The sequence below is a fragment of the Poeciliopsis prolifica genome, unplaced genomic scaffold, assembly GCF_027474105.1.
Source record: "Poeciliopsis prolifica strain line A6 unplaced genomic scaffold, Auburn_PproV2 SCAFFOLD058, whole genome shotgun sequence".
Taxonomy (NCBI): Eukaryota; Metazoa; Chordata; class Actinopteri; order Cyprinodontiformes; family Poeciliidae; genus Poeciliopsis; species Poeciliopsis prolifica.
The window spans coordinates 1,249,137-1,273,614 of record NW_026562433.1 but is presented as its reverse complement, the minus strand read 5'-3'; the positions used below and the strand labels follow the sequence as shown (position 1 = coordinate 1,273,614).

The window sequence follows — 24,478 nt, the reverse complement described above, 5'->3', positions numbered from 1 at the left end:
AAATAAAGAGTGAAAATTAAACCAAATCATTTACAATTATTCAGTTTGAATACTTTGACAGTGTTTAAGGAGCCAGAACTCAAAATGTATCCAGGTCATGGGCAACAACTGTTATGTTCCTTGTGACCTTTGAACCAAAGAAAACTTCAGACATGTCTGACGTGGGTGAAGGGGAAAGACGACTGGAATATTATTCAGTAGCCTAAAGTCTTGTTTTCACATGATTTTGCATTTCACTTGGAAATCAAGGTACCAGAGTGAGGAAGTCGACAAGTTTCTTGACGTGGATTGTGACGTTTCCACAGTCAGTGATATTGACCTGCTGGTGTTTATCAAGTTCAAATTTAGTTCAGTCTTTGACTGGGAAATTTTAGAGCACTCTCTGCTGATAAACTTTATGGAGATGCTGATTATTTGATTTCCCAGCAGCTCCTGGCTCTTCTCCCCACTGACAAAATAAAACCTGCTGGTTTTAATGGCCACAGTATCAGTGTTCTGGTAAGTGGTTGTTCTGGAGTGGTTAGGCAACTGACCTGACCCAAACCTGATACCGAATTTATGGTAGTCGAGAAAAAACGTCACCAGATCCAACAATTTAAAAGACCTGAATGCTGCTATAAAAACTTGGTAATCAGTTTGATAAATTGTGACAAATCAATATGTTGGTAAATAATTTACACCAAACCAGACAAACAGCTTCCAGAAACATCTAAATCACTGAGCAGTGAAAGATTTTCACAAGGTGAAGTGGAAATATATTTCCTTTACACAAATTAATTAAACTAGTCAGATTAATGAGCCACACTCTCCCCTAAACCTTTTCTTCTTTCTACTGGCTATAGCTAATGAGGTGAAGGGAAACATAATCATCACCCGATATTTAGTTTGAACCACTGAAGACAAAGATGCCTCCATGCTTTTAATCTTATTTAAGTCAAATTCTGACTCTTCTGATCTGAAGGTCACTTGAGGAAACAGGCAACATTCTTCAGATCTCAGCATTTCATTTTGGAGAACCAAAACTATAAACTGTGGTCAAAACATCCATGTGATTTTCTCCTGCTGTAGCTCACCTGCTTCATCATTATAAGATGATGTTCTGCACAAATTTGACATGAGCTGCCGTTTCCTTTTTTTCTCTAAAACCAGTCTGTGCTCTCTTCTCACATCATTGAGGTATTTTTATCCACAGCTGCTGTTCTCTTATTTGAACTCATTCTCTCAAACTGAGAGAAAATGTGCATGGAAACCTCAGTAGTTTCTGAAATACTCTTTAGTTTCTACTAATACTCTTTCAGAAACTACTGAGTCTGGCATCAAGATGTCAGGTCCAAGATTTCTTAAAATAACTCTTCCTCATTCTGACGCTGGCTTTGAACTTTATCAGTTCACCTTAAATGCACCCAGGTGACTCTTTCGTTTAAAGCTGCTGCAACATTATTGAATGGCTCTTCAGTAGAAGACTAACAGAAACTAAACATCATGAGTCAAAGATTTTTAGGTACTTTCCAGATCCTCATTCAGTTTTTGTTTCATTTTGTTTGTTTGATTACAATCTGAAGCCAACATTGTTTTCTTCAGTGACGTCTGAATTCCCCTGAGCTTCCATTCTGATCTTTCTTCCTGTTATTGGACACCAAGCATAAGTAAAACATTTGCATCTCCTTCTTTTTCTATCTGTTGCTGATCCTCACTGTTAGAGAGGACAGGGGTTGTAAATGTCTTTGGCATTTGAAATCTCTATCAGTTTCTGTCATTGCAGTTGAAAGTGCATTTTAATTTGGATTTTTGCAGCTACATTTATGAAGATTCTTGACAGACTCTTCTTAAAATAATACTGTAGAAGAAAAGAAAAACAGCAGATGTTCATCCCCGTTGTATCAAAAATAGATTTTGACCATTTCTTTATTGTCTCGTCCCTCTGAAATCCCAGCATCTCCAAAACGGATTAAAGAGAATGGATATTAGATGAATTCTAACTTGTGAGCTTTCATGACTTCATGCAGTGTTGTTTATCAGCTGAATGAAATGCTCTACTTGCTAAGTGAAAGAGAAAGCTGTTTTCTGACTCCCTCTCTCATGAGAGTGTCTTTTACTGTCTGTTTACTTCAGCGGCAGCAGCAGAAATTGTTTCTGCTCTGTGAAGAAAAACCGTATCAGTGGAGTGATTCAGAATGAACCAAGGTAAGGGCTAAATTCTGAGTTTCCAATAATCACGTAATTGATCTTCTTTTGTTAATATTGTAAGATGTTTCGTAACAAAATGTCCCACAGACATTAAGTACCGTGGGTTGAGGAACCAAGGAGCAACATGTCACCTGAACAGCATTCTGCAGGTTCTGTTCATGACCAGAGAGTTCAGAGAGGCTGTTAAGAGGTTAGAATGTTTTATTTATTTATTTAACCTTTATTTCCCAAAGAAAAATACATTTGAGATTAAAAATTTCCTTGCAAGAAAATCTTGGCAAAGACTGGCAGCAGCACACAGAAGTTACAGAACATTCACAGCAAAAACAGGACAAGTTAAACTGTCTAAAAGAAAATAATTAAAACATTTTTCAGTTGAAACATTTACAGACAGATGATTCCTTCCCAAGATCAGAAAGAAGAATTTAAAACCATTTAGAGACAACATCACCTTTAGGTTCATGCATTTCTGCAACTGGTTCCAAGAAGATGAAGCAGAAAACTGAAAATATTTATTTCCAAGTTCCGTTTGGACTTTAGGTTCTGAAAGTAAAGTATCCTTCAGTGGACTTTCTATTTCATATAGGCCAACAAATATGATGGAAGAAGTCATAGTAATAACTGAAAGGTTTTACTTTCAGATTAATCAAATCACATGTAAGAAATGTTTGATGTTTTGTTCAGCATAACTTCTGAATCTCTGTCAATATCCTGTTAACAGATGTCCAAAAGAAAATGAAGACATTAATGTTCAACTCAATGCGTTGTTTGAAGATGTAGGAAGAAACACTGCAGAAACCACAAAAGTTACAAAGAAGCTGCAATTTGAAAACGGTATACACTTAATTTAACAATTTTTAACTTTTTTTGATTAAAAAGATGGGACTTTCCTTTGCAATTTAGATGTCAAGATGCATAAATCTGGACAGGCTATATAAGAAACATGGATGAATAAATATAACAAATATAGACAATATAGAAATACAGTATATTATGTCTCATTCTTTCTTTGTTCTCTCAGTGTATGAACAGCTGGATGTTGGTCAGTACCTGGAGAAGATTTTATCTCTGGTCAGCGATGAAGCGTCACAGGTAAATTATTTCTGAAAGTCAGATTGGAGAAAGTGTAAATAAAAAATTAAAAGCTGTTAGATTTTAAATCAAATTATATTTTCAGATATTCAGAGGAGAGCTGGTTCACAGGACTGTTTGTGATCAATGTGACTCAGACACTGAAGACTTGGTGCCATTTTGGTTTCTTTCTCTCCCTCTGATGGATTCTAGTGATGGAAACTACAGTGTGGTAAGAAACAACCTGCATAATGGAAACCATTTTATAAAACAAACAAAACTCTGCTCATAAAAGTCATCTGGAATAATCAACAATTTCTGATTATTACTTAGTAGTAATAAGCAATCTGCTGTGTTGGCAGAATGCTGGAAAGAACCTGGTGAAGGTTTGTCCAGTAACAGAAAATGTGTTTCCAGGAAGACGCAATTCAGGAGTTTTTAAAGGATGTACGGTTTTATGGAGAAGACCAGCTGTACTGTGATAAATGTGAAGACAATCGTGACACTACTGTTGTAAGTAAAGGGAAACTTGTTTTGGTTAAAAACAAAACAAAAACAAAACAAAGCAGATATTTTGACAGCATTTTAAAATGTATTAAGAATGTTTAGCTATTAGCTAAACACCCAAATAATGAAAGAGAAACTAAAATATTTGTCAAATTCTGAAGTTCCCATATATTTTATTAGAGATTGGTAGCATTGTCTTTAAAACGTCATAACCTGGGTCAGATTTTTGACCCATTCCTCCTCACAGAACTGTTCTTTTAAATCAGGTTTTTAGCAGGCTGCCTTGCTCAAGGGTTTGTGATGGCCTCTCAAAGATACTGACTTTGTTATCCCTAATTAATTGGGCAGTATAATTAGGGTCATTGTCCATTTTGGAAGACCACCCTGTACTAAAGCTATAACTACCAGGTCGATTTCTTAAACAACATATCTACATTTTTAAGCAACATTATATATGTTACTTAAATATTTCCACTGTATGTTCTCTCCTCATGATGCTATCAGTTTTGTAAAGTGCAACAGATCCTCCCATAATATGATGCATGCCCAAAAATGAAAAATAAGTAAATAAATGTTGATGATCTCTGCAGACCTGGAACAGAAAAGTCTTAGTTTGATTTAATATCAGGCAGTAAAAAAGAGGTTGTGTGTCTTTATATACAGTTAACATAAATATCAGTTTTTAACTGTATTAATAACTCTGTGTTTCATGTAGAAATATGAACTAAAGGATCATCCAGAGATTTTGATTTTGCTGCTGAAGAGGTTTGAATACAACTATCAGTGCATGTCATACAGTAAAGACAATCGTGCTGTGGGTGTTTGTCACACCATCGACTTACCAGAGGTATATTTCAGATTATTGTGATTGTTGCTCATTTTCTTTTCAGATTCCAGATTAATGTGTGTGTTTTGTGGATCAGAACCAGACATATGAGCTGTATGGGTTGGTGGATCACTTTGGGACTCTGAGCGGAGGCCATTACACAGCAACAATCAAGCCTGAGGATGAAGAAAACTGGTATGAGTTCAGTGACTCCAGTGTGACACTGGTGAGATAATTATGGGTCGTTTTCACTTTGACAATCAATACTTCACCTTGTTGTAGCACAGCAGAAGTTTAATATTGTTCCTTTTAATAACAGGTTGATAACCAGATGTTCCAGAAAAAGTTTGAGAGGTTAGTAATCGTCCTTCATTTTCTTCTTCTGTTTATATTTACCGTTCATCAAAACTGGAATTTGCGTTCTTTATTCACCAGATCCCGAAGTGCCCATCTTCTGTTTTACAGAAAGAAAAGTGAGATGCAAACAGACTATACAAGCATTTATATTGGGTCACAATATTGTAATATAAATTCAGATACTGAAGAGGAAGATGAAGGAACAGATGGAGACGAAGAGCAGAAAAAACTGAGAGACGATGACAAGAGTGAAAACGACGATACGAGGAAAATCACTTCAGACTGTAATAAAAATCACAACAATTTTTGTTTGTCTTTGTTAGCTTTGTTACTTTTTGTACTTGTAATTATCTGGATTGTCATTATTGGCATGACAGACATTCTGAAAGCCAAAGTCACGTGACTCGTACAGACTAACCAGGCTCGAAATCGAAAGTTTCCTTCTATTCGACTAAATACAATGTAAAGTTGACTGTTTTTAATATCGCAGCAGAAACCAGGAGACTTTTCAAGATGAACGATAAAACTAAGCGCTACAACCCGAGAGACTCTACAATCCCACTAGTGGATGAAGAGGATCAGTTTGACTGTAAGTGGCTCGTTTCAGTTCATCAGCGCTGCAGCGACAAGTTTTCACTGCATTTGTTGTCTTGTTTAGAGCATGTATAGTTTGTATAGTCAGTATTTAAACATGCTGGAGGATCTCACTGGATGCTTCTGCAGTTCTGTGTGAAGGGTTTGATTCCCCAAGAGCCCGGATGTCCTGCGGCCATGTAGTGACCCCGACGTCCCTCACCAAGTGGTGCCAACAATTGCTCAAACAGGTGAGATATGATTCAAATATAATCTTATTCAAAATAGAAAAAGAACTAGAACTAGTTTTATTCTGATTCAGATGAAAAGTAATGAGGTATTTCACATGTATTTTCTGCTTCTTTTTTTTATCTAGTTTTCTTGTCCTTAAATTCATTTAAAATCTTTTTCATAAATATGAAAATCTTATTGAAGAAACTGTATCTTTCCTCTCTTTCAAAACATGTTTATTTGAGTTGTAGATACTCAATGTACAGAAACACAGAGTCATCATAAACAAAAGCTGCACAAATCTTTTAATTCACAAAAACTCACATGTTCAGGATAATGTCTGTAATTTCACTGCATCATTTTTGCTTTCAAATGTGAAATGTAAAATATTTTATTCTGTCTTTTATTCTTTTTAATTGAATTAAACATGGATGTTTGTTGTTTCTGCTGCTTTTAGTTTATTTACCTTCGACAGATTCGCTGTGATTCTTTTTGAAGTTGACTTTCCAACAAATTTTCAACTGTGAAATTTAGAGTTAAAGAGCATCTTAATACATCAGTGTATTTTCTGTGTTGACTTTGCATTTTTAACAGAATATTAACTACTGGAAAAGGAAGTGAGGAACCTAATTGTTGAACATGTAAGTGTTTTTTTCTTTACCTTTGGTCCTGATAATTTCTGTGATTATTTAAATACAGGGAAAACCCAGGTTTGAATGCGGTCAGTTTGGCTGTAATGCTGAGTGGTCTTATCAGGAGGTTTGTAAAATGGCCATGTTGACCCCTGAAGAAATGAAGACCTTTGAGACGACCTTGGCCCAGAATGCTGCCCTCACAGATCCTAACAGAAAGTTTGTAAGTATCTTATTGATGGTGTAATTATAACTGCACACAGACTTGACTCTGACTCAAATCCCTGTTTCCTCTCTCTTATCCCCAAACAGTGTCCAGGCTGCATGACTCCTGTGACCAGAGGGAGCAGCTTAAACCTCTATGTCTGCTGCTCAGGTTGCTCAGCGAAGACGGGACGCAGCTTTGGGTTCTGCTGGCAGTGTCTGAGGGAGTGGAAAGGTCCACAGCCTCGATCCGACCGCTGCGAAAACGACGACTGCCACAATTCTGCCCTGAAGACGCTGAGAGAGTGTCCAGAAGTCCAAATTAAGCTAGCAGGAGGAGTCAAAGGGTGTCCGTCGGTCCGTGCCTGTCCCACCTGCGGCTCACTGCTGCAGCACACTGGGAAAGGATGCAAGGACATTTTATGTCCCCGATGTAAGATAATATTCTGTTTTGGCTGCTTAAAGACAACTAGTGAATGCAGGACCACAGGAAGCAACAATGTTTACGGCGTGTGCTCCACTGACATTGTTCCCAGACAGACGTCTATACCTGTGTGGCAGAGGAAATGATGTCAATTATGTAAACTGCCACTGTTCTTATGCAACCTGCTTCTTCTTTGCTTTTCATTAATTATATTTCAAATCAACAAGCAGCAATTATGACAATTCCAATTATATTTGTGCTCTGCTCATTATAAAATAGCTTGCAGATAGATCTTTTCATGATCATTGTTAAAGTAATGAGACTTTCAGTTTCCCTGGAACAACAACTTGAACACCTATTGATGTGTGAAGGATTATCACATTGAATGTCGCTATTTTGTGTTGTTTGATGCTTTTTTAAATTATATTTACATCATGCAATTCTGTAATATTCAAAGACTTTCTGTGCCCTCTGTGGTGGAAAATTACCACAAGTTAACATCTGCTGATAATGCCATATTAAATGCTTGTGAACTTTCACTAAAAGAACCTGTTTAGGCTAAACACACAAGATTGGGAATTGTTTTGCTGCAGCTGCAAGGGAACCGGACTCTCCCATGTTTTGGACTCCTTACCTTGGTATAAAACTGGTGTTGTCTTTGCCTGGCAGAGCTTTTCACCCAGAACTTCTTCATTATTGATTACAAGGTCTATGTATTGTGCACAATACATAGACCCGATTGAGTGATTTCACCTGACAGTGCTTGGTAATAGTTTTCTTTTTTCCACATCACTCTCCATAATGTGACCTTGAACTTTGAGATGCCCTGTAAGATCATTTTGGTTTTGTGAAAGATTGTTCAAATCTGTCAGTGTCTGATTTGGGAGAACCTGAGCACAGCCTCACAGCTAAACCCAGTGTGGTCTTCTGCTGCTGCCACCTCGTTCAAGCTTCAACATCTAACGCGCATGAAGAAATTTGCTAAAATCAAATCAAATTTTATTTGTATAGCACATTTCAGCAGCAAGGCATTTCAAAGTGTTTTACATCATAAACACTTTTTATGATGTATGAAACATAGAATAAACAATAGATTGTTACATATTACATTTCAAATACAATTCTAAACAGCTAAGAGATGCGGTTGCCTTTACTTTAGTCAATCTAACTCTAACTCTAGAAAGAGTGAAACACTTTTATACAGTCAAAAATAATGTTTCATGAGTTAATTGGACGGCATAAAATGTACAATGAGAATAAAAATTTTGCAGATATCATTTGATGTTTAATAAAATAAAGAAGTTTCACAGTTGATGAACATTAAACTGCAACATTTTAAGCTTAGATGGAGGAAATCAATGTGAACCGGGACTTAACCGTGGGGCAGGGGTCCTCAAGTCCAGTCCTCAGAGCCTTCCTGCTTCTTTCAGATGCATCCTTGCTCCAACACACCTGAATCAAATAAATTGCTGGTTGCCAGGCCTGTTCAGAGGTGATCCCGGTCTTTTGGAGTGAGGAGGCATTTAAAAGTTGCAGGACTGCAGCTCTCGAGGACTGGACTCTACCCCCGCCCTACGGATAGGGTTTGTAGTTTGCTTTCCAATTACCCACTGCAGATACATTTTTTTGTGATGTTCCTTTGGTAAACGTATTAGTTTCTTGTTTTCTGTGTTTTAAAAGAAACATCTTAACTCAAATAATAAAGTGCTGTTACATGTTCTCAGAACCAGACTTTAAAGTAAAGGAGTATTTGCTTTCACTGCTTGCAGTGGAGCAACTTATTCTTCAACATTACTCAAGACACTTGAATCACTCCTTCATTTTCATACTTTGATATTTATGGATGCCCTGACATTTATCTACATGTCCTGTTTTATTTTACTGTGGTTTTTTTACAACGTGTTTGACTTACTAGTGGTTTATGATGGTTTATGTCTCCTGTCCTTTTCAGAGGTAAATAAGACTTTATTCTGTGCTGTTGAGATGAGCAAACATATTCATATAAGTTGTCATTTACACTAAACTGAAAACCTGAACACAATTAAATGATGAACTAATACACTGAAAAATTGATGATTGGATCAACCAACATTTAAGGATTAGATTTAGAACATCAAACAATTCTGAGAAAATGTTTCTTTTTTTACACTCGCTGGAGAAGAAAAAGAAAAAGAAGTGCTGATCTATTCAGTGCTTACATTATTACGGAAAACAATCGACAACACATAAATGATAATCAAATAATCACATCCATCATGGTTCAGACTTGCTTTACAACTCACCTTCTTCCATTTTCCAGTTTCCATTTTCCATTCCAAAAATGTATCTTACTATATTACCTCAGCATTATGAGAGGCGCCACTAAGTGGATAGATGCTTATTAGCCAATATCTCTGGAAATAAATAGGGTGACTGGCTTTATTGAAGAGAAAATAAACTGATCAACATCAAATTAAACCAACCTGACAGATGAATGGAGTTCAACAACAACTAGACAATAGCAAAGAAACACAGAGATAAAGTAATATTTACAATTGGTTTGTTGAAAAGATTACTGGAACAAAAATCAAACTATATGTCTATAATCTACTGATTATAGACATATAATTTATGTAGTATACTATATAGTATATATTGATTATGTATTACATTATACGTTACATATATATATATATATATATATCTATCTATATCTATATATAGATATATATATATATATAGTAGATTATATACATATTGATTACTATTGATTTGACTCATCAGGAGGGATTTCCTCTGTATGCAGCTGTCCAAGTCTGCTTGATGTTACAATGCAAGTTATTTAAACTGTTTCATTAAAATCCTGCTGCTGTCTACAGTATTTTATTTTTTCTGTCTCTGTTATTTGTTGGGTCAGAATCAACAAACTGACTGTCCTTTACCTGCATTCAGATATCAGCAGACATATTTTTACTTTAACATTTCAATCCCTCTGATTAGAAGCATGTTGTCTAATCACAGGGAATGCCCGGCTTTCCTTGTCTCCTCAACAACAATACGATTAGGGGTTGTTTTTTTGCAAAAAGCTAAAATGTATAAAGAATACGATTTAATTATGTGTTTCCAGTGAGCCGTTGTAAAAAGTTAGCTTGTTTAGTTCATTTAAAAACAACAACAGTCATTTTGTAATACAGTAACATTTTAAAACCTCTGTACCTACAAGATCAATTCATTATTATCCTGGATCTACTATAATTACAGATACAACTGCTCTGTTAACTATTAATTTCTCTGAATGGGACAAGCGTGTTCATCACAGTTTTAGAGAACGATACGTTTTCTTCACACATTTTCCCCAAAAGTGAAAGATAAAAAATGAGAGAGATCGATAATAACGGCAATCAAAGTAGTTAAATATGATGTAATACAGCATAATAAATATAACAGTATTTGTTTCTGAGTTGTGATGCTTTGTTGATATCTGGTGGCAGTACAGTGATAAGGCAAGGCTCTACAATGTGACCACAAGACTCTTCATCCATGGTTTCTCCTGCTGGAGTTACTACAACCAGTCAGTCTGCATGACAGTGAACTTCCTTAATTTAATTTAATTAATTTAAGTTCATTTGATGGGGACAGATGCACATCGACCTATACTAACTGAACAGAGCATCAGTCCCATGTTTGCATAAAGTGCTTATAGCAACAGTTAATTCACAGCCCTTGAATCTAGATGGGCTTTTTAAACGGTACATCTAAAGACTAGTAAAACATGAAGTAATAATCATTTAAAAAGCACAACATGATGTTGACAACATATACAGAATCCTGCATATAAAAACAGCAAAACATAACAACATTAAGTAAGGATGCAGTTTTGATTGAGTGTTGTTTGTTTTGTTGAGTTCATGAGCAAATTAAATTTATTTAATGCAAAACTTTACTTTTAGTGCAGAGGACAAATTCAGAGAAAACCAGAACTTAACCTGACTTTGGAAACAACTGTCTTCTTCTAGGTCAATGAAAGATGACGGATTATTTTAAAAATGTGAAACATTAATAGCGTAGAAAACAACAACCTCCATGTTTCAAAATCAAACATGTAAGAAAAAAATAATTTAGTGTTTAAGAAAGAGAAACAAAAAAAGCATGAAAAATGAATAATGTTTTATTCACATATAAACAAAAGATACAAATCATTCACTAAACATATATTTACAATGTCACAAGGGGACAAACTGATTACTTGGATCTGTTGATTCTATAAATTGTTTATAAGACAAGAAGAAATTAGAAGAAACAACAGAAGTGAGAACTTATAGGAGCAGAACTGTGTATTTTCCAGGCACATATTTCCATTTTATATCACAATAACTAGTCAAATAACTATGTTATCTTCAATTGTTAAAATGTTATCAATATAAATATGACTTCAAAGAAAAATTGACTTTGCAATTTAATGCCTTGTAATTGGACCTCTGTTTCTCTGGAAACTGATTCCATTTCTGAAACTCCACCTTTAGGAAGTGATCACAACATGGCTCCTCTATTTATCTATTTATCAACGTTTTTCAAAGTGTGTTTAACAGTGTTTTACTGAGAAGCAATTTGTATAAAGAGCTCAGCTGATGCTCATTATTAGGTGTTTGCTAATTACTACTAGCTAGTCTGAAGGAGCCGAGTGGGGACTGAGAGGGAAAGGCTTCTCTGTGAGGTGGAAACTTGGAAACTTGACGGCGGCGCTCCATGCAACCAAGAGCTGAATGGTTGTCATGGATATTAATCAAGGCTCTAGGCATGTTTTGATGAAGGAAAGACATTATAACATGATGTAAGGTTCAGAAAAGTCCATTTTGCATAATGCTGCCCCTTTTAAATTTTTGTTTTGTTAAAATGGAACATTTTTCAACTGATTTGTTCACAGGTAATTGTGAGCTAAATAAATTTGAATTTAGTTAATTTGATAGATCCGTTCTAAGGCGAACCATGATTTAGTCCTTTCTGACAAACAAGTGGTGAAACACAGTGGCTCGCCGATATTTTGTCTTTTTTAATGCATTTCCACCAAAGTAATAAGGGTAACCCTAAAAGAAAGAGTAAACCAAAGAGAATGAATTCATTCGGAATGACCGTCGTGTCAATAATGACAATCCAGATAATTACAAATACAAAAAGTAACAAAGCTAACAAAGACAAACACAAATTATTGTGATTTTTATCACAGTCTGAAGTGATTTTCCTCGTATCGTCGTTTTCACTCTTGTCATCATCTCTCAGTTTTTTCTGCTCTTCGTCTCCATCTGTTCCTTCATCTTCCTCTTCAGTATCTGAATTTATATTACAATATTGTGACCCAATATAAATGCTTGTATGGTCTGTTTGCATCTCACTTTTCTTTCTGTAAAACAGAAGATGGGCACTTCGGGATCTGGTGAATAAAGAACGCAAATTCCAGTTTTGATGAACGGTAAATATAAACAGAAGAAGAAAATGAAGGACAATTACTTACCTCTCAAACTTTTTCTGGAACATCTGGTTATCAACCTGTTATTAAAAGGAACAATATTAAACTTCTGCTGTGCTACAACAAGGTGAAGTATTGATTGTCAAAGTGAAAACACCCACAGCTGCAGGATAATTATCTCACCAGTGTCACACTGGAGTCACTGAACTCATACCAGTTTTCTTCGTCCTCAGGCTTGATTGTTGCTGTGTAATGGCCTCCGCTCAGAGTCCAAAGTGATCCACCAACCCATACAGCTCATATGTCTGGTTCTGATCCACAAAACACACACATTAATCTGGAATCTGAAAAGAAAATGAGCAACAATCACAATAATCTGAAATATACCTCTGGTAAGTCGATGGTGTGACAAACATCCACAGCACGATTGTCTTTACTGTATGACATGCACTGATAGTTGTATTCGAACCTCTTCAGCAGCAAAATCAAAATCTCGGGATGATGCTTTAGTTCATATTTCTACATGAAACACAGAGTTATTAATACAGTTAAAAACTGATATTTATGTTAACTGTATATAAAGACACACAACCTCTTTTTTACTGCCTGATATTAAATCAAACTAAGACTTTTCTGTTCCAGGTCTGCAGAGATCATCAACATTTATTTACTTATTTTTCATTTTTGGGCATGCATCATATTGTGGGAGGATCTGTTGCACTTTACAAAGCTGATAGCATCATGAGGAGAGAACATACAGTGGAAATATTTAAGTAACATATATAATGTTGCTTAAAAATGTAGATATGTTGTTTAAGAAATCGACCTGGTAGTTATAGCTTTAGTACAGGGTGGTCTTCCAAAATGGACAATGACCCTAATTATACTGCCCAATTAATTAGGGATAACAAAGTCAGTATCTTTGAGAGGCCATCACAAACCCTTGAGCAAGGCAGCCTGCTAAAAACCTGATTTAAAAGAACAGTTCTGTGAGGAGGAATGGGTCAAAAATCTGACCCAGGTTATGACGTTTTAAAGACAATGCTACCAAACTCTAATAAAATATATGTGAACTTCAGAATTTGACAAATATTTTAGTTTCTCTTTCATTATTTGGGTGTTTAGCTAATAGCTAAACATTCTTAATACATTTTAAAATGCTGTCAAAATATCTGTTTTGTTTTGTTTTTAACCAAAACAAGTTTCCCTTTACTTACAACAGTAGTGTCACGATTGTCTTCACATTTATCACAGTACAGCTGGTCTTCTCCATAAAACCGTACATCCTTTAAAAACTCCCGAATTGCGTCTTCCTGGAAACACATTTTCTGTTACTGCACAAACCTTCACCAGGTTCTTTCCAGCATTCTGCCAACACAGCAGATTGCTTATTACTACTAAGTAATAATCAGAAATTGTTGATTATTCCAGATGACTTTTATGAGCAGAGTTTTGTTTGTTTTATAAAATGGTTTCCATTATGCAGGTTGTTTCTTACCACACTGTAGTTTCCATCACTAGAATCCATCAGTGGGAGAGAAAGAAACCAAAAAGGCACCAAGTCTTCAGTGTCTGAGTCACATTGATCACAAACAGTCCTGTGAACCAGCTCTCCTCTGAATATCTGAAAATATAATTTGATTTAAAATCTAACAGCTTTTAATTTTTTATTTACACTTTCTCCAATCTGACTTTCAGGAATAATTTACCTGTGACGCTTCATCGCTGACCAGAGATAAAATCTTCTCCAGGTACTGACCAACATCCTGCTGTTCATACACTGGGAGAACAAAGAAAGAAGGAGACATAATATACTGTATTTCTATATTGTCTATATTTGTTATACTTATTCATCCATGTTTCTTATTCAGCCTGTCAGGATTTATGCATCTTGACATCTAAATTGCAAAGGAAAGTCCCATCTTTTTAATCAAAAAAGTTAAACATTGTTAAATTAAGTGTATACCGTTTTCAAATTGCAGCTTCTTTGTAACTTTTGTGGTTTCTGCAGTGTTTCTTCCTACATCTTCAAACAACGCATTGAGTTGAACATTAATGTCTTCATTTTCTTTTGGACATCTGTTAACAGGATATTGACAGAGATTCAGAAGTTATGCTGAACAAAACATCAAACATTTCTTACATGTGATTTGATTAATCTGAAAGTAAAACCTTTCAGTTATTACTATGACTTCTTCCATCATATTTGTTGGCCTATATGAAATAGAAAGTCCACTGAAGGATACTTTACTTTCAGTACCTAAAGTCCAAACTTTTTTTCTGCTTCATCTTCTTGGAACCAGTTGCAGAAATGCATGAACCTAAAGGTGATGGTTTTAAATTCTTCTTTCTGATCTTGGGAAGGAATCATCTGTCTGTAAATGTTTCAACTGAAAAATGTTTTAATTATTTTCTTTATGACAGTTTAACTTGTCCTGTTTTTGCTGTGAATGTTCTGTGTGCTGCTGCCAGTCTTTGCCAAGATTTTCTTGCAAGGAAATTTTTAATCTCAAATGTATTTTTCTTTGGGAAATAAAGGTTAAATAAATAAATAAAACATTCTAACCTCTTAACAGCCTCTCTGAACTCTCTGGTCATGAACAGAACCTGCAGAATGCTGTTCAGGTGACATGTTGCTCCTTGGTTCCTCAACCCACGGTACTTAATGTCTGTGGGACATTTTGTTACGAAACATCTTACAATATTAACAGAAGAAGATCAATTACGTGATTATTGGAAACTCAGAATTTAGCCCTTACCTTGGTTCATTCTGAATCACTCCACTGATACGGTTTTTCTTCACAGAGCAGAAACAATTTCTGCTGCTGCCGCTGAAGTAAACAGACAGTAAAAGACACTCTCATGAGAGAGGGAGTCAGAAAACAGCTTTCTCTTTCACTTAGCAAGTAGAGCATTTCATTCAGCTGATAAACAACACTGCATGAAGTCATGAAAGCTCACAAGTTAGAATTCATCTAATATCCATTTCTTTAATCCGTTTTGGAGATGCTGGGATTTCAGAGGGACGAGACAATAAAGAAATGGTCAAAATCTATTTTTGATACAACGGGGATAAACATCTGCTGTTTTTCTTTTCTTCTTCAGTATTATTTTAAGAAGAATCTGTCAAGAATCTTCATAAATGTAGCTGCAAAAATCCAAATTAAAATGCACTTTAAACTGCAATGACAGAAACTGATAGAGATTTCAAATGCCAAAGACATTTACAACCCCTGTCCTCTCTAACAGTGAGGATCAGCAACAGAAAGAAAAAGAAGGAGATGCAAATGTTTTACTGCTTGGTGTCCAATAACAGGAAGAAAGATCAGAATGGAAGCTCAGGGGAATTCAGGCGTCACTGAAGAAAACATTGTTGGCTTCAGATTATAATCAAACAAACAAAATGAAACAAAAACTGAATGAGGATCTGGAAGGTACCTAAAAATCCTGGACTCATGATGTTTAGTTTCTGTTAGTCTTCTACTGAAGAGCCATTCAATAATGTTGCATCAGCTTTACACGAAAGAGTCACCTGGGTGCATTTAAGGTGAACTGATAAAGTTCAAAGCCAGCGTCAGAATGAGGAAGAGTTATTTTAAGAAATCTTGGACCTGACGTCTTGATGCCAGACTCAGTAGTTTCTGAAAGAGTATTAGTAGAAACTAAAGAATATTTCAGAAACTACTGAGGTTTTCATGCACATTTCCTCTCTGTTTGAGAGAATGAGTTCAAATAAGAGAACAGCAGCTGTGGATAAAAATACCTCAATGATGTGAGAAGAGAGCACAGACTGGTTTTAGAGAAAAAAAGGAAACGGCAGCTCATGTCAAATTTGGGCAGAACATCATCTCATAATGCTATAGATGTTGAAGCAGGTGAGCTACAGCAGCAGAAAACCACATGATGTTTTGCTACAATCAGGAGGTTTTGACCACAGTTTATAGTTTTCGTTCTCCAAAATAAAACGCTGAGATCTGAAGAATGTTGCTTGTTTCCTCAAGTGACCTTCAGATCAGAAGAGTCAGAATTTGACTTAAATAAGATTAAAAGCATGGAGGCATCTTTGTCTTCAGTGGTTCAAACTAAATATCGGGTGATGATTATGTTTCCCTTCACCTCATTAGCTATAGCCAGTAGAAAGAAGAAAAGGTTTAGGGGAGAGTGTGGCTCATTAATCTGACTAGTTTAATTAATTTGTGTAAAGGAAATATATTCTCACTTCACCTCGTGAAAATCTTTCACTGCTCAGTGATTTGGATGTTTCTGGAAGCTGTTTGTCTGGTTTGGTGTAAATTATTTACCAACATATTGATTTGTCACAATTTATCAAACTGATTACCAAGTTTTTATAGCAGCATTCAGCTCTTTTAAATTGTTGGATCTGGTGACGTTTTTTCTCGACTACCATAAATTCGGTATCAGGTTTGGGTCAGGTCAGTTGCCTAACCACTCCAGAACAACCACTTACCAGAACACTGATACTGTGGCCATTAAAACCAGCAGGTTTTATTTTGTCAGTGGGGAGAAGAGCCAGGAGCTGCTGGGAAATCAAATAATCAGCATCTCCATAAGGTTTATCAGCAGAGAGTGCTCTAAAATTTCCCAGTCAAAGACTGAACTAAATTTGAACTTGATAAAACACCAGCAGGTCAATATCACTGACTGTGGAAACGTCACAATCCACGTCAAGAAACTTGTCGACTTCCTCACTCTGGTACCTTGATTTCCAAGTGAAATGCAAAATCATGTGAAAACAAGACTTTAGGCTACTGAATAATATTCCAGTCGTCTTTCCCCTTCACCCACGTCAGACATGTCTGAAGTTTTCTTTGGTTCAAAGGTCACAAGGAACATAACAGTTGTTGCCCATGACCTGGATACATTTTGAGTTCTGTCTCTTTAAACACTGTCAAAGTATTCGAACTGAATAATTGTAAATGATTTGGTTTAATTTTCACTCTTTATTTAGTCAAAACTGTAGCAACATTTTTATTTGTTCAACAATTTCTGCTTTTCAGTTTGTACTATTGAAAAAATGCAAACAAATGACAAAGATTGGTTAATGAATGATGAAAGAGTCATACAATATGATAGGATTAGTTGATACAAATACAATAACAGAGGCATCAAAACAGCACAAAAAGCTACATGTTCGTTTGGACATCCTTTAAAGCAGACGTTCCCAAAGACTTTCTTCTGGTTCCCCCTATGGATTACAATAAAATCCCATCGTTCAACCAGACATAAACCTCAACATATATTTTGTTTTCAAACTCCACTGAAGTTTATTTCACACTTCATTCAGGTTGCAACAAAACAAACTACACAGCATCTTCACAGTGAATCACTTTTGTGTAACTGTTTTGTTTTTTTTTAATCCAGGCTGCTTTCCACAACCCCAACCAACCAAGAACAAATTGGAAAATAAAAAACAAAAAACACATGTACATAGAGTGTAGAATAGACACTCTATGTCCATGTGATTTGTGATTCCACACAGGAATGGACGTCTGCCTAGGAGCAATGCCACTGGGGCAAAGTCCCAGTGGCATTGTACCAAGATTTTCTGTCACACTACAGCTTTGAGCAGACTTTAGGCAGCCAAAACAAAACGTCATCTTACATCGGGGACATGAAACGTCTTTGCATCCTTTCCCAGTGTGCTGCAGCAGTGAGCCGCAGGTGGGACAGGCACGGACCGACGGACACCCTTTGACTCCTCCTGCTAGCTTAATTTGGACTTCTGGACACTCTCTCAGCGTCTTCAGGGCAGAATTGTGGCAGTCGTCGTTTTCGCAGCGGTCAGATCGAGGCTGTGGACCTTTCCACTCCCTCAGACACTGCCAGCAGAACCCAAAGCTGCGTCCCGTCTTCGCTGAGCAACCTGAGCAGCAGACATAGAGGTTCAAGCTGCTCCCTCTGGTCACAGGAGTCATGCAGCCTGGACACTGTTTGGGGATAAGAGAGAGGAAACAGGGATTTGAGTCAGAGTCAAGTCTGTGTGCAGTTATAATTACACCATCAATAAGATACTTACAAACTTTCTGTTAGGGTCTTTGAGGGCAGCATTCTGGGCCAAGGTCGTCTCAAAGGTCGTCATTTCTTCAGGGGTCAACATGGCCATTTTACAAACCTCCTGATAAGACCACTCAGCATTACAGCCAAACTGACCGCATTCAAACCTGGGTTTTCCCTGTATTTAAATAATCACAGAAATTATCAGGACGAAAGGTAAAGAAAAAAACACTTACATGTTCAACAATTTATTAGATGGGTTCCTCACTTCCTTTTCCAGTAGTTAATATACTGTTAAAAATGCAAAGTCAACACAGAAAATACACTGATGTATTAAGATGCTCTTTAACTCTAAATTTTCACAGTTGAAAATTTGTTTTTGGAAAGTCAACTTCAAAAAGAGTCACAGCAAATCTGTCGAAGGTAAATAAACTAAAAGCAGCAGAAACAACAAACATCCATGTTTAATTCAATTAAAAAGAATAAAAGACATGGAATAAAATATTTTACATTTCACATTTGAAAGCAAAAATGATGCAGTAAAATTACAGACATTATCCTGAACATGTGAGTTTGTGGTGAATTAAAAGATTTGTGCAGCTTTTGTTTATGATGACTCTGTGTTTCTGTACATTGAGTATCTACAACTCAAATAACATGTTTTGAAAGAGAGGAAAGATACAGTTTCTTCAATAAGATTTTCATATTTATGAAAAATTAGATTTTAAATTAATTTAATGGCAAGAAAACTAGATAAAAAAAAGAAGCAGAAAATACATGTGAAATACCTCATTACTTTTCATCTGAATCAGAATAAAACTAGTTCTAGTTCTTTTTCTATTTTGAATAAGATTATATTTGAATCATATCTCACCTGTTTGAGCAATTGTTGGCACCACTTGGTGAGGGACGTCGGGGTCACTACATGGCCGCAGGACATCCGGGCTCTTGGGGAATCAAACCCTTCACACAGAACTGCAGAAGCATCCAGTGAGATCCTCCAGCATGTTTAAATACTGACTATACAAACTATACATGCTCTAAACAAGACAACAAATGCAGTGAAAACTTGTCGCTGCAGCGCTGATGAACTGAAACGAGCCACTTACAGTCAAACTGATCCTCTTCATCCACTAGTGGGATTGTAGAGTCTCTCGGGTTGTAGCGCTTAGTTTTATCGTTCATCTTGAAAAGTCTCCTGGTTTCTGCTGCGATATTAAAAACAGTCAACTTTACATTGTATTTAGTCGAATAGAAGGAAACTTTCGATTTCGAGCCTGGTTAGTCTGTACGAGTCACGTGACTTTTGCTTTCAGAATGACCGTCATGCCAATAATGACAATCCAGATAATTACAAATACAAAAGTAACAAAGCTAACAAAGACAAACAAAAATTGTTGTGATTTTTATTACAGTCTGAAGTGATTTTCCTCGTATCGTCGTTTTCACTCTTGTCATCGTCTCTCAGTTTTTCTGCTCTTCGTCTCCATCTGTTCCTTCATCTTCCTCTTCAGTATCTGAATTTATATTACAATATTGTGACCCAATATAAATGCTTGTATGGTCTGTTTGCATCTCACTTTTCTTTCTGTAAAACAGAAGATGGGCACTTTGGGATCTGGTGAATAAAGAACGCAAATTCCAGTTATGATGAACGGTAAATATAAACAGAAGAAGAAAAGAAGGACAATTACTTACCTCTCAAACTTTTTTCTGGAACATCTGGTTATCAACCTGTTATTAAAAGGAACAATATTAAACTTCTGCTGTGCTACAACAAGGTGAAGTATTGATTGTCAAAGTGAAAACGACCCATAATTATCTCACCAGTGTCACACTGGAGTCACTGAACTCATACCAGTTTTCTTCGTCCTCAGGCTTGATTGTTGCTGTGTAATGGTCTCTGCTCAGAATCCCAAAGTGATCCACCAACCATACAGCTCATATGTCTGGTTCTGATCCACAAAAACACACACATTAATCTGGAATCTGAAAAGAAAATGAGCAACAATCACAATAATCTGAAATATACCTCTGGTAAGTCGATGGTGTGACAAACATCCACAGCACGATTGTCTTTACTGTATGACATGCACTGATAGTTGTATTCGAACCTCTTCAGCAGCAAAATCAAAATCTGTGGATGATGCTTTAGTTCATATTTCTACATGAAACACAGAGTTATGATACAGTTAAAAACTGATATTTATGTTAACTGTATATAAAGACACACAACCTCTTTTTTACTGCCTGATATTAAATCAAACTAAGACTTTTCTGTTCCAGGTCTGCAGAGATCATCAACATTTATTTACTTATTTTTCATTTTTGGCATGCATCATATTGTGGGAGGATCTGTTGCACTTTACAAAACTGATAGCATCATGAGGAGAGAACATACAGTGGAAATATTTAAGTAACATATATAATGTTGCTTAAAAATGTAGATATGTTGTTTAAGAAATCGACCTGGTAGTTATAGCTTTAGTACAGGGTGGTCTTCCAAAATGGACAATGACCCTAATTATACTGCCCAATTAATTAGGGATAACAAAGTCAGTATCTTTGAGAGGCCATCACAAACCCTTGAGCAAGGCAGCCTGCTAAAAACCTGATTTAAAAGAACAGTTCTGTGAGGAGGAATGGGTCAAAAATCTGACCCAGGTTATGACGTTTTAAAGACAATGCTACCAAACTCTAATAAAATATATGTGAACTTCAGAATTTGATAAATATTTAGTTTCTCTTTCATTATTTGGGTGTTTAGCTAATAGCTAAACATTCTTAATACATTTTAAAATGCTGTCAAAATATCTGTTTTGTTTTTAACCAAAACAAGTTTCCCTTTACTTACAACAGTAGTGTCACGATTGTCTTCACATTTATCACAGTACAGCTGGTCTTCTCCAAAACCGTACATCCTTTAAAAACTCCCGAATTGCGTCTTCCTGGAAACACATTTTCTGTTACTGCACAAACCTTCACCAGGTTCTTTCCAGCATTCTGCCAACACAGCAGATTGCTTATTACTACTAAGTAATAATCAGAAATCATTGATTATTCCAGATGACTTTTATGAGCAGAGTTTTGTTTGTTTTATAAAATGGTTTCCATTATGCAGGTTGTTTCTTACCACACTGTAGTTTCCGTCACTAGAATCCATCAGTGGGAGAGAAAGAAACCAAAAAGGCACCAAGTCTTCAGTGTCTGAGTCACATTGATCACAAACAGTCCTGTGAACCAGCTCTCCTCTGAATATCTGAAAATATAATTTGATTTAAAATCAAAACACTTTTAATTTTTTATTGACACTCTCTTCAATCTGACTTTCATGAATATTTTACCTGTGACGCTTCATCGCTGACCAGAGATAAAATCTTCTCCAGGTACTGACCAACATCCTGCTGTTCATACACTGGGAGAACAAAGAAAGAATGAGACATAAAATTATATGTTTTTATGTTTACATTTAATGCTTAAGCTCATATTTTATGTTCATCCATGTTTCTTCTGAAGCTCGTCTAGATTTATGTTGACGCTAATGCATTCACACATCCTCATTATGAAGGAAAGTGTCCTCCATTATTTAGAAACAAGCTAACAGTTTATAAATGTCTCTGATTACGTACCTTTTTCAATTCTCAGCATCTTTGTAACTTCTGTGGTTTCTGATTTTTTTCTTTAGACTCTCAAACAAAGTATGGAGTCGAACATTGATTTGTCTTCTTGGTGTTTTGAACAACTATTTATAGGATATTGTCAGAGATACAGAATATATAAAAAAAAACAGCAAATATTCTCCCTACACAAAACACGCTATATGATTTATTCACTAACCTTTCTACAGCCTCTCTGAACTCTCTGGTCATGAACTGAACCTGCAGAATGCTGTTCAGGTAACATGTTGCTCCTTGGTTTCTCAACCGTGGTACTTAATGTCTGTGGGATGTTTTGTTATGGAACAATGCACAAAATTAATAAAAGACATGCAAACAAATAATTATTAGCAGCATGGAAGCCTTACCTTCCTTCATACTGAATCACTAATGACGGCACAGATAGGACTTTTCTTCACGCCATTGTAGAAACGATTTCTGCTGCTGAGCCACCGTGGAAATACACAGACAGTAAGAGGCACCCATGAGAGAGAGTCAGAAAACAGCTTTCGCTTTCACTTAGCGACTAAAACATTTCATCAAGCTGACTAACACTAGTAATGTCAATAATGCTCACAGATATAAATACTGTATCAACCTGACAGCTGCAGGTTTTGGGGATGTTACTTCTTCAGAGTAATGAGTGAACAAATCTGTAAAATAACACTGACATCCACTGTTAACAGAACTGTGGTAAACATTTGCAGCCTTTTTCTATGAAAAAACTGTTTCAAATAAATTAAATTGAATTAGAATTTAAATACCTGCAAAATCTCAAACTTGAATGCACTTTAAAAACAGAAATTACAGAGATTGATGGCAAATGACTTAAGGAGATCGACATCCTAACATATTTTCCAAGAGGAAAATGTAACCAAAAAATAAATAAATGAAAAACAATTCCTGCTGCTTCCAGGAAGAAATGCCAAATGGCAAACTTTGGGGAATTTTGGTGTCACTTGTAAAAATGACACTGGTTTCACGTTTCCAACAAACAAAGAAAATGAAACAAAAACTGAGTGAGGATCTGGAAAGCACCTAATAAATACGTGGCTCATGATTTTTATTTTCTATCAGCTTCCTACTAAAAGAAATGCGGAAGGTTTAGTATAACTCTTAGGAGAGTTTGCTGCTAATGTATAAAGCTTGGAATATGGAACATAGGCCACTTATTCACCGCTTTCTTACGTCAGCTCAAATCAAATCAAAAATATTTTATTAATCCCAAAAGGTAATAAAATGTTATTACTCATTTTAACTCAGAGTTCTTTAAAGAGTTATTGTAGATGGTGAGAGTTTAATTTAACGATCGTTCAACATACAAATCAATTCAATAATTAGAATACTACAGAAAAGTCCATTTGCTTCATGAACTTTATCACAGATTAGATGGAGTAATGACATAAGTCATTACTCTCAATCATTATTTCTGTTATGTAATTTTCCACTTGCAGCTAATAAAAACATGACATTTAAAATCAGAGAAAACCATTAAAGTTTGCTGTTTGCAAAAAGTACTTTTAATCCGACAAAATGTGCTTCATCTGAAAGCATTTTCTAGTTTATTGATTATGACTAAATAACAGAAGAGCCAATCAATAACATGGCAGCAACTCAATACTTTCGTCATCTGGGTGCAGCAAAGATGAACTGATGAAGCTCAAAGTCGGCATCACAATGAGGAAGAGTTTATGATTTGATAGCTTCTTAGAGCCAGACTGACTGGAATGAGTGTTTCAGAAACTACTACGATTGTCACGCACATTTTCCTCTCTGTTTAGAGAGAATGTCCAAAATAAAGAAAACTGAGGTCATGTGGATAAAATGAAACACCGTCTGAAGAGAATGCACTCACTCAAAGTAGGGCGTCTATCGTAAATGGAGATTTATTTCTTTTAATCATCTATAAAATCATTCTGTTAAAATGTTGTGGAAAATTATAATCTCTTATGTTTGAAACTGAACGTTAAGAGGCTTTTTATTGTTTCAATTGCAAATAGACAGAAATGTAAAACAGAGAAACTTGGTGGATAAATCACCATCTGTCTTAGCTGCATACTTTATTTATACTGATTAAAGAGGAAGTCCAAAAGCTTTCTTTATAAATTCACTAAGTGAAAAAATTAAAAAAGTAATTTTAATTGTATTATTATTAAACCAAAGAATTATAAATTAGCATATAGGGTTGTTGTTTGTTTTGTTTTTATCGAATCCTGCTCAGATCCACTTTTTTTTTATTTTTCATTTCAAGCCACGCCTTGAACAAAAATGAAAGCAAATTCTTTCACATAAAGTCCTCCCACCTGTTCAGTCTCTTCACATTGCAGCTTTAAATCCGGAGCAGAGTTTAAA

At 35.8% G+C, this 24,478-nt stretch overlaps 3 protein-coding genes and 1 long non-coding RNA gene across 8 annotated transcripts; 1 reads left to right on the top strand and 3 right to left on the bottom strand.

Annotated features, from left to right (window-relative positions):
- Positions 1-1,972: 1,972 nt before the first annotated feature.
- LOC129379387 (ubiquitin carboxyl-terminal hydrolase 48-like) lies at positions 1,973-7,956 on the top strand. Of its 3 annotated transcripts, none has more exons than XM_055060150.1 (14): positions 1,973-2,184; positions 2,275-2,377; positions 2,909-3,021; positions 3,209-3,279; positions 3,365-3,490; positions 3,676-3,771; positions 4,481-4,612; positions 4,689-4,817; positions 4,911-4,945; positions 5,027-5,064; positions 5,439-5,537; positions 5,672-5,772; positions 6,452-6,607; positions 6,697-7,956. In XM_055060150.1, exons 1-14 carry the CDS (start codon positions 2,175-2,177, stop codon positions 7,156-7,158), a joined length of 1,671 nt encoding a protein of 556 aa, XP_054916125.1. In that variant the 5' UTR covers positions 1,973-2,174; the 3' UTR covers positions 7,159-7,956. The 3 variants fall into 3 exon arrangements, with proteins under 3 accessions (XP_054916125.1, XP_054916124.1, XP_054916122.1); XM_055060149.1 differs by having other exon boundaries at positions 1,975-2,184; positions 4,508-4,612; positions 5,027-5,232; XM_055060147.1 differs by having other exon boundaries at positions 1,975-2,184; positions 5,027-5,232.
- A 3,182-nt stretch (positions 7,957-11,138) lies between these two features.
- LOC129379454 (ubiquitin carboxyl-terminal hydrolase 47-like) lies at positions 11,139-15,396 on the bottom strand. 3 transcript variants are annotated; one of them, XM_055060237.1, is made up of 10 exons: positions 15,215-15,396; positions 15,022-15,124; positions 14,422-14,534; positions 14,165-14,235; positions 13,954-14,079; positions 13,673-13,768; positions 12,843-12,974; positions 12,639-12,766; positions 12,501-12,535; positions 11,139-12,419 (listed from the first exon to the last, which is right to left on the bottom strand). In XM_055060237.1, exons 1-8 carry the CDS (start codon positions 15,222-15,224, stop codon positions 12,719-12,721), a joined length of 699 nt encoding a protein of 232 aa, XP_054916212.1. In that variant the 5' UTR covers positions 15,225-15,396; the 3' UTR covers positions 11,139-12,419; positions 12,501-12,535; positions 12,639-12,718. The 3 variants fall into 3 exon arrangements, with proteins under 3 accessions (XP_054916212.1, XP_054916213.1, XP_054916214.1); XM_055060238.1 differs by having other exon boundaries at positions 12,843-12,947; XM_055060239.1 differs by lacking the exons at positions 15,022-15,124; positions 15,215-15,396 and adding an exon at positions 14,716-14,861.
- Positions 15,397-17,424: 2,028 nt separating this feature from the next.
- LOC129379473 (uncharacterized protein DDB_G0292642-like) lies at positions 17,425-19,937 on the bottom strand. The gene is made up of 5 exons (XM_055060277.1): positions 19,884-19,937; positions 19,580-19,678; positions 19,345-19,445; positions 18,493-18,648; positions 17,425-18,403 (listed from the first exon to the last, which is right to left on the bottom strand). The coding sequence occupies exons 2-5, from the start codon at positions 19,653-19,655 to the stop codon at positions 17,777-17,779; spliced, it is 960 nt and encodes a 319-aa protein (XP_054916252.1). The 5' UTR covers positions 19,656-19,678; positions 19,884-19,937; the 3' UTR covers positions 17,425-17,776.
- A 376-nt stretch (positions 19,938-20,313) lies between these two features.
- Positions 20,314-22,743, bottom strand: LOC129379494 (uncharacterized). Its single transcript, XR_008608187.1, has 8 exons — positions 22,495-22,743; positions 22,308-22,409; positions 22,100-22,212; positions 21,815-21,885; positions 21,604-21,729; positions 21,325-21,418; positions 20,503-20,634; positions 20,314-20,425 (listed from the first exon to the last, which is right to left on the bottom strand). It is a non-coding gene; the product is annotated as an uncharacterized LOC129379494 (long non-coding RNA).
- Between the last annotated feature and the right edge of the window lie 1,735 nt (positions 22,744-24,478).

What these genes read in the sequence shown, in the direction of transcription:
- LOC129379387 (XM_055060147.1), top strand. An exon ending in TTCAGAGAGGCTGTTAAGAG is followed by an intron (nt 2,378 to 2,908) that starts GTTAGAATGTTT and finishes TCCTGTTAACAG; the next exon opens with ATGTCCAAAAGAAAATGAAG. An exon ending in GTGACTCCAGTGTGACACTG is followed by an intron (nt 4,818 to 4,910) that starts GTGAGATAATTA and finishes TTTTAATAACAG; the next exon opens with GTTGATAACCAGATGTTCCA.
- LOC129379473 (XM_055060277.1), bottom strand. Translation starts at nt 19,655, where the DNA reads ATGAACGATAAAACTAAGCGCTACAACCCGAGAGACTCTACAATCCCA. An exon ending in TGAAGAGGATCAGTTTGACT is followed by an intron (nt 19,446 to 19,579) that starts GTAAGTGGCTCG and finishes ATGCTTCTGCAG; the next exon opens with TTCTGTGTGAAGGGTTTGAT. An exon ending in AAGACCCTAACAGAAAGTTT is followed by an intron (nt 18,404 to 18,492) that starts GTAAGTATCTTA and finishes ATCCCCAAACAG; the next exon opens with TGTCCAGGCTGCATGACTCC.
- LOC129379454 (XM_055060237.1), bottom strand. An exon ending in TCAGCGATGAAGCGTCACAG is followed by an intron (nt 14,080 to 14,164) that starts GTAAATTATTCC and finishes TTATATTTTCAG; the next exon opens with ATATTCAGAGGAGAGCTGGT. An exon ending in GTGATGGAAACTACAGTGTG is followed by an intron (nt 13,769 to 13,953) that starts GTAAGAAACAAC and finishes ATGTGTTTCCAG; the next exon opens with GAAGACGCAATTCGGGAGTT.